Source organism: Solanum verrucosum, unplaced genomic scaffold (genome assembly GCF_900185275.1).
Source record: "Solanum verrucosum unplaced genomic scaffold, falcon-dt-bn FXZP01000258.1, whole genome shotgun sequence".
Lineage (NCBI taxonomy): Eukaryota > Viridiplantae > Streptophyta > Magnoliopsida > Solanales > Solanaceae > Solanum > Solanum verrucosum.
In genome coordinates this window covers 404,333-413,361 of record NW_026019974.1, presented here as the reverse complement: position 1 = coordinate 413,361, position 9,029 = coordinate 404,333, and the positions used below count along the sequence as shown (strand labels likewise).

The window sequence follows — 9,029 nt, the reverse complement described above, 5'->3', positions numbered from 1 at the left end:
GTTTAATTCTTTTCGTTTGTAGTCCAAGTTATTGGAAATGTTGGAAGGGAGGTGTGGTTGCCAAGGAAATGGTCTGAGGGTCAGTGGAGAGCGGATATTCATGCTTACTGGCTTTTTCATACATGTTCGAGACATTTAATGTTGGTTCTAGCTATTCTATCATGGTAAACAAGGATAGTCATAGGTTCATGTATTATTTCTTGGCCTTTGGTGCTTGCATTAAGGGATTTTCCCACATGAGAAAGGTAATTGCGGTTGATGGCACTCATTTACATGGTAAATACGAGGGCATGTTGTTGTGTTGTTGCACAAGATATGGAGAATCATGTTTATCCAATTGCTTTTTGTGCCGTGGACAAAGACAATGATGTATCTTGGACATTCTTCTTTGAGAAATTGAAGGAGATAGTGGTCGATGAACCAAATTTATGTTTTATCTCCAATAGACACAAGAGCATCGCCAACGACATTGTGAACGTTTACAATCATTCTCACCACGGATATTGTATGAGGTACCTTGGTGAAAATCTCCGCATAAATCATCATTGTGGAGATTACCTTTATCTTTACTACAATGCAGCAAAGGCTTATTCTTTGGAAGAGTTTGACAATCATTTTGTCGAATTCAAGAACAAATATCCCGCGGCAGCCGTCGTCTTTGAGTATGATATAGGTTTTGAGAAGTGGAGTAGGGCACATTTTCCTGGCAATAGATATGATGTGATGACCACAAATATCGCCGAGTCACTCAATGCTATGTTCATAGAAGAAAGGGAATATCTCGTGGCATCAATATTTAATTTGATTGCTAATAGGTTTGGAGAATTGTTCAGGGAGAGGCATGCATATATCTTTAAATTAATGGGTAATCAAATGGTGCCTTTTGCCGAAAAAATCGCAAGAAAGAAAATGATCGAGGGCGACTCCTTATATGTAGAGAACGTAACAAGGGACGACAATCAATTTACCATGTTAGGTGTAGGTGTTACTGCCTATGTGGACCTATTGGAAAAGTCATGTTCTTGTAGGGAATATGACTTGATCAAGATACCTTGTGCTCACGCAATGGCCGCTTTGCGATCGAAGCATGGCAACGAGTATGGTATGAGCATTTATGAGTACTGTTCGCCTTTGTATAAAGTCGAAGCGTACCTCCTTGAATACTTAAATTCTATTAATGTTGTCCCTCTCGAGTCGGAATGGTGTGTGCTAGAAGAATTGCTTAATGTGAAGATTCTTCCGCCTCTTGTCGATACCAAGCTTGGAAGAAAACGAAGAGAACATGTCAAATGTGTCGGTGAGAATTTCAAAAGCAAGAGAAGGAAAAAATGTTCAATTTGCAAGAGAACCGGACACACGAGAACCACATGTGTGAACAACAACAAATCTTAATTTAGCTTGGTTGAATTTGTTGATTAAATTTGTTTTTGTAATCAAGCTACTATTTTTTTTTGCTGCCAACATTTTTGTAATACCCCATAACTTGAAATACATTTGCGACTCGTAAACACCAATGCATAGATGTGATATCGGGGGAGGTATATCATTGCAAATGGTTAAGCATACCATGTAACCCTTATATTTAGTCATTTGAAGGGTTAAACAAAAGTTTTAGGTCAAAGAGATCATTAAAGAAAAGATTAAAGCTTAAAGGTTCATTGTGGAGGAATACTACAAATGATCTCATTTCTCATCTGACTTTGAACGAGCATATCTCCTCATATATAACGAGTTAGAAGGCCTACTACCTATCCAATTGAAGGTATTTGAGTCTAGTTTCCAACAAAATAAACCGCTCGTTAAAACGATATCAGAGTAAAAAGTTATGTTCATTCTACGACAAACACGTGCACTGCCCAATCACTGCAAGACCTGTGGCACTTTAGAGAAAGTCGACCAAACTTGTTGTTTTTATATTAGAAGTTTGGAATATACTTTCTCATATATTCAAGAACGTGTGAGGATTGATTTCAACTTATTTCTTCAAGTTTTTCTCATCTTCAATCCACCAAAGCTTAGGGTAAGTTAGTTTCTTCAAGAATCAAGTGTCTTCCTCTCCATAGACCTATAGATATACTTAGCTAAATGTTTTCTTAAAGGAAAAAGTATTGTTCTTGGAGAATAAAGAAGGGCAGGGGCTACTTTTCTTTGATATATAGGTATGAATCCTCTTCTATCTTCATAAATAGTATTCCAAGGATGCTTTAAGTATAATTTATGGGTAGGACTCATGGACGGTAATAGGAAGCCGTGAGTCTATCTTTTACCCATTGTATTTGATGTTTTGGTGAGGAGGGAGTTTGTAGAAGGTTGTGTTGGCTGTTGTTTTGACCAAATGAGGGGTCAATGGTATTGTATTGGGGAAGTAAGCTGATTACATTAAAATGGAAGGCGAGGTATAGAGAACGCGACTATTATAGTTCTTGAAACTTTGTCGTTCACCAAATGTTTGATGAAATTCCTAAGTCGCTAGGAATATGCTGTAGCTGGTTATATGAGCTCCTATTATTTTAATTTATTGCATTAGTTCTCTACCAACTTAAACTATGAGCTTATAAAGGAATTTTACATCGTTAACAAGGAACCGGTGGGATGGTAATCGGAGGCCTTGAGTTTTACTTTTATGTTAAGTGTGAATGATTAAGGGGGCTGGTTCTTTATGGTTAAAGGATGAGGAGTAATACTGAACATGTAAATAAGTCATAAGCCTACTTGGAAAGTAGATAAAGAGAAGGGTGTGGTGATACACCACTCATCTATGATAATTGTTGAGATTGTCGCTCGCGAACCATTATTGTGATTTTGGCATTGTTGTGACTCTTGATTAGTTTCTTGTACTATCCTTTTATGATTTTATGTTATAGATAAAGTTTTCAGCAAAGGAGTTTGACGATGTAAGTTAGTAAGTCCCGAATTAAGGTTTGTAAAGCTAAAACCTCTTTTGCCCTTAAGGCACGACCTAAACTCGCTTGTTCTTCCGATAAATGTCAATATAGATTCTATGATACTTGAAAGAAAGTTATCCTATTTTATAAACCCTCTCATGTTGAGTCCTAAACCTATAGAGTTATAGTACTCTTCAAGGAAGCGATATGTTTCACACAACTGCATTTGTCTACAGTTGGAACTCTTAGAAGTTAGCGGTGTACATGTTGCATAAATTTAAAGAAAGCAACCAGCCATAGATTGTTCGTAAGTGCATAAGTCACAAGATATATGATTCTCAAGCTAAAGAATGTAATCACGAATTGTATCACGAGCTATGTGATTAACGAATTAATTATTATAAAAAATTGCAAGCAGTTGAGATTATAGACTACTCTGCAGAGCGTAGGGTGGGTATATTTAGGGCAACTACGTGCGACGCTACTCTGTGCACATAATTCAGATATAGTCAGCTGGAATTTCCCGTCGTGGATTCACCTGACTGATACAAGCCTGCGGGCAGACCATATAGGAGCCCTGGGGAGCGTACCTTGATAGACCTCGTTACCAGACTATGAGATTTCATGTGTGGTCATGACAGTGGGCTACAAATGCCATACAAGGTTCACTAATCACCGCCAGTAGGCCATCATGTGATTCCCTGACAATTAGCTTTACAAAGAGCAAAGAAGCGATATAATGAAGTAAAGATATCACTTAGGCAAATTATAGGGATTATGTATATATAAATGACTAAGACATGAAACGTTCGATGAGGACCCTTGAGGTTGGTCACAATTCCAGTTACGGATTATGTCTCCTACATACGCATGCTCAAATTTGCCTATCATGATATTTGATGTCTACTTGTTATTCAGTTTGCTTTACATACCAGTACATGTTTTATATGTACTGACGGCCCTATTATTTTGGCGTTTCATTTGTATCACTACAAGCTCAGGTGCTCAGGACAACAAGCATTTTCAGTAGACTAGAGACTTGCAATTTAATAGTTGGTAAGCTCCACCTCTACCTAGAGCTATCAGATATTTAGAGCCTATATTTTGCTACGTATGTACATATATCAGAATGGGTATGTCGGGGCCCTATCCCGACTAGTTATCAGATTCTCAGAGGCATACTCTTTAGAGGCTTCGTAAACTTAGTCTTGCTTCCGTTGTAAAGTAGCCCAACGGGACCTTTTGTTATCTATGTTTTAGTATGTGTCTTCATATAGGTTCCGCTTCTTATGAATCTTCAGCTTTGGCATGAGATTAGTAAGAAATTTAGCAGGTGCTTGTGTATATCCTTGATGTCTGCCCCTTTCTAGTTAGGGGTGTGACAATTTCGGTCAATTGCTATTATCGTAATTACTCATGATCTAATATAGATCAATCAAAAGATGACATACATTTTGCACACTGTCTATTAATATTTATTATCGAGTCCACTCATTGTGTATTAAGTTGTGTATTATTAATATATGAAAATTATTAATAGATAAAAAATCATGGTATTCGTAATGCAATGATTTTAATGCATGAATTAGAGTATGATTTTAATGCAATGATCTAAGTATAACTAATACAATCATTATTTGCATATACACTCTATCAAACGAATCCTAAAAGAATTGTCAAAAAATCAGATGTTACCATTGTAAAATTTGTATATGTAAATATTTACTGGTTATCAATATATATAGACCCTTTATACAATCGATGCATCTCTATGTGCTTGGTGTATGAATGACCAATGAGATTTACACTCTGACATTAGTAAGGTATATTTGGGTTTATATCTATTTTAAAGCATAGTCGATACTTTGCCTACTAGAATCTAGCACTTATATGTAGACCAAAACTAGTAGAATTTAGAAAAGACAAAAATTATTAATAATAAATTATATTTTTGAAATTTATCAAATTAAATGAGCTTAAACAAGTTATATGATCGTGTAAGAGTCCACATAAATTGGGTGTTGTGATTAGAGATGTATGAGGAAGAGTTGTGGTTATACAATCAACATCCTTAGAACACTGTTTGAAAAAGCATAAGTATGTTGTGAGGATATAACTTGTTTAACCACACATTGTTGATTGCAACCCCAATTTATGTAGACTCATACATGATCACATAACAACTTACATCCTTACATCATACTTATGCTTTCTCAAACATTGTTATAAGGATGTTGATTGTATAACCACAACTCTTCCTCATACATCTCTAATCACCACACCCAATTTATGTGGACTCTTACATGATCATATGACTTGTTTAAACTGATTTGATTTGATAAACTTCAAAAATATAATTTATTATTTGTTGTCTTTTCTAAATTCTACTAGTTTTGGTCTACATATAAGTGTCAGATTCTAGTAGGTGAAATATCGACAATGCTTTAAAATAGATATAAACTTGAATATACCTTATTAATGTCAGAGTGTAAATCTCATTGGTCATTAATACACCAAGCACATAGAGATGCATCGATTGTATAAAGGGTCTATATATTTTGATAACCAGTAAATATTTACATATACAAATTTTACAACGGTAAAAAAAGTTCAAATTGCACTTTTTCAACGATAACATCTGGTTATTTTTTAGTATAAAAGGAAAGCAATCCCTCATAAACAACTCAAACACCTCAATTTTTACAATGTCTCAAACATCTCAAACATCCAAAGAAAAAAAGTCTTACAATTGTCATTGTGGTAATCCAGCTACGTTCAGGACGTCACACACCGATACAAATCCAGGTCGACAATTCTTTAATTGTGCAGTTGGCGTATGCTCATTTTTTTGGTGGCTTGAAAATGAATCATCAACGAGTAGCCCATAAAATTTTCAAGGCATTGCCAAATTTGAATTATTAACAAAGCTATGGGAATCTGAAGAAAATAGGGATCTGCTAATGACTTTCTTAAAAGAAGCCGAAGAGCAGAGGAATCACTTGAAAGTGTTGCTAAAAGATACTGAAAGAGATAGAGATCAACTAAAAGAAAAGTTGATTTTGGCAGAAGAAAAAGAAAAACGCCTAAAAACTGTATTGTGTGGTTTATTTTTGGTGTTTGCTTTTTGGAAATGTGTAACATGAATGTAGTCTGAATAAATGAAAGTATTTCTCTCTATTTATTACACTCTTATATCTTTTATTTTTTATCGATAATGTTATAAATCAACAATGATAGCAATCTATAGTATTAAACGTACAACTTTATTATAGATAATTGACTGCTAAATAATTTTACTCCATAACGGTAAGAAACTAAAGTTAAGCAAAAATCACATACTATTAAAATATAGATTCATAAAACCCCTTCATCATAAAACATGTTAAATTGTTTCTCAAAACTACCATTAACCATATACAAAAACATCTATAATCTTTCAGATGTACATTTTTCTTCTCAAAACAACAAAACAACAAAACAACAAAACCAATTCAACCATTGTATTAAAATGTCAAATACTTTAAAATTCATTGTCTTAAAATGCCAATACTTCAAAAACCACTTCAATTCTTTTTTGTCACCATTGAGGTCCATGACGATACTCATCACATCCACTGAATTTTCAACACTGTCATCTTCTTCTTTCTCTTCTCCGTCATCTACTGACTTCTCTTTTACTTTTTCTTCTTCCTTCTTCTCTTCTGCCACTTCATCAATTGCATCACCTGCCACTTCATCAACAATGTCAACTTCACCACTTGCCACTTCATCACCTGCCACTTCATCAATAACATCAGCTGCCACTGGATCAACTACACCTTCCACTTCATCACCTGCCACTTCATCAATAACATTAGCTATGACTGGATCAACTGCACTTGCCACTTCATCAATTGCCACTTCTTCAACATTAATTGCCATTGGATCAACCACACCTGCCACGTCATCAACCACAACAACTCCTACTTCATCAACTAAATCAACTGCCACTACATCAACTACCACTTCATCAACTGGCACAACATCACCTGCCACTTCATCAACTCTATCACATGTCACTTTATCAACACCATCAACTTCCACTTCATTAACTTCATCTGTAAGGTATTCATCAATTGCAGCAAAGTCTTCATCAACTGCTGCAAAGTCCACATGTACTGTATTACTTTAACAAAATATTATAGAAATAAATTACTTGACACTAACAATGTATATACTAATTTACCTTTCTTTTATTGTGTTTTTTTATTTTTTTCAATTCTCCTCAATCTTTCTTCCCATACATAAGCAACAACTTCTACCATTGATTGCTCAAGGGATAGAGCACGTTCACTCAGATTTTTTAAATTCCCATTATTAGAAGTACTCGATGTATTCTGTTTACTAGAAAAAGAATTCACACAAGGTTGGACAATATTGTGATCACCCAAATATTCATCGCTTGTGCTCTTTACTCCTGAAATGATGACGGTCACGCCTTTCAATTGGGCATTCAAGACATCGATGACCGCGTCCTTCACTTCATCTTTATATGGCTTATATGTTGCCATGTAATTCTGCTCCATCTCACGAACAGTAGAGGTAAGGTATGGGTGCACAAACTACAAAAAAAAGAATATAAATATTACACAATGTTCACTTATTTAAAAAATATTGTTAGATAATAACAAATAAATGTATACCTTCGTACTTCTTCCTTTGTACTTAAATGGATCGCCTTCAACTATATTATTGCTCTTTGATGTGTACCATCTGAGTAAATAGGGAATGGGCAGTGGAGTGTCCAAGGACTTCTCGGCATACTCTCCAAGATATGGAAAAGCCTCATATATCCAAACCTGGAATCCATAGAACAACAAACAAATAAATAGAGTCTATGAAGTACTACACAAATAAATAAGAGTATATCATAAATCGATTAATTAGTTGATAATAAGTACCAAAAATTCCCAGGGAAAGTCGTATAGAACATAACATGCATTCTTCTTTTCATTATACATTTCCTCTGCTTCCTCAAGTTAATTCGATTCTTCAGATAGGTCATGTTAAATCAAATGACACTTTTCCCCATGGATAACTGTTGAAAAAATCCAAATCATCTGCCATCTTGATGTGGTTTGAATCCACAATCTTAGATCGATCATGGGCAAGCAACATCGAGTGGACGAACCAAACTAAAGAGCACTTCAATTTTTGCTCCTTATTTAATTTGTTACTCTTGATTAATCTCATCAACTTTGCACCAGTGATGTTCTTGCTCCTTGTCACTTTGAAATGAAAATTCTCACATTTTCTATGGACTTTGTTCAGTTTTGATTCACGGGGGTATGCTGAGCAATTCAGCCCCGTAATCTATGCAAACTCTTTTAAGCCAAAATATGCAGGCTTATCATTCACACAAAACTAAATTTCATGCAATTTTTTGTCATTTCTCACCCGTCGCAACAACATATAATGGACAATCTGTCCATTGAACTTAAAATAATCCAGATTATGCCTCAAATGTCTAAAGCAAGTACCCTTAAATTCATTATAAAATTTTTGTTCAAGCATAATTTTTCTAATGTCACTATAAACAGTCATCCTTGATCTTACAAAGATCTTGGCTGGAAACGATCCTATCTCATTTAACCACATTGCTAGGTCATACAACTCACCAGAGATATCTCTTGCACAATTGGGCAAGGATAGATGATCTTCCTCATCTCGACTAGTGTTTCTACTACTCTCCTCGCTATCACTTTCCCCTTCACTACTCTCAACATTATCACTTTCATTAGGACTACTGTCCTGGTAATTGTCAATCTCTGCCATTGTTTCCGTTTTTGAATCAAACTTGAATTCTTCGAGTGCAATTTTCTTCTTTTTACAAGTTTTCAAAACTTCTTCAGCCTTTCGTTTTTTAATGCTAGAAGCAATATGAGCAGATGGTTTAGTGCTTCCACCTCTAGTTTTAGCCATACTTTATAATCTACAAGCAAAAATATATTTATCGACCACTAGTTTATTAACATAAAAAGAGTAAACCTCAAATAAAACATGCAAAATAAATAGCAGATTTAACAGGAATCAACAATGCGATTGACAGAAACGTCACTAAAGTCGATCAAAATTTAGTAAATATTTCAAAATCAATAGGCAAGA

At 35.0% G+C, this 9,029-nt stretch overlaps 1 protein-coding gene across 1 annotated transcript; it reads left to right on the top strand.

Annotated features, from left to right (window-relative positions):
* Nucleotides 1-258: 258 nt before the first annotated feature.
* Nucleotides 259-1,392, top strand: LOC125817302 (uncharacterized). Its single transcript, XM_049496840.1, has one exon. The coding sequence runs from the start codon at nucleotides 259-261 to the stop codon at nucleotides 1,390-1,392; it is 1,134 nt and encodes a 377-aa protein (XP_049352797.1).
* Nucleotides 1,393-9,029: the final 7,637 nt, after the last annotated feature.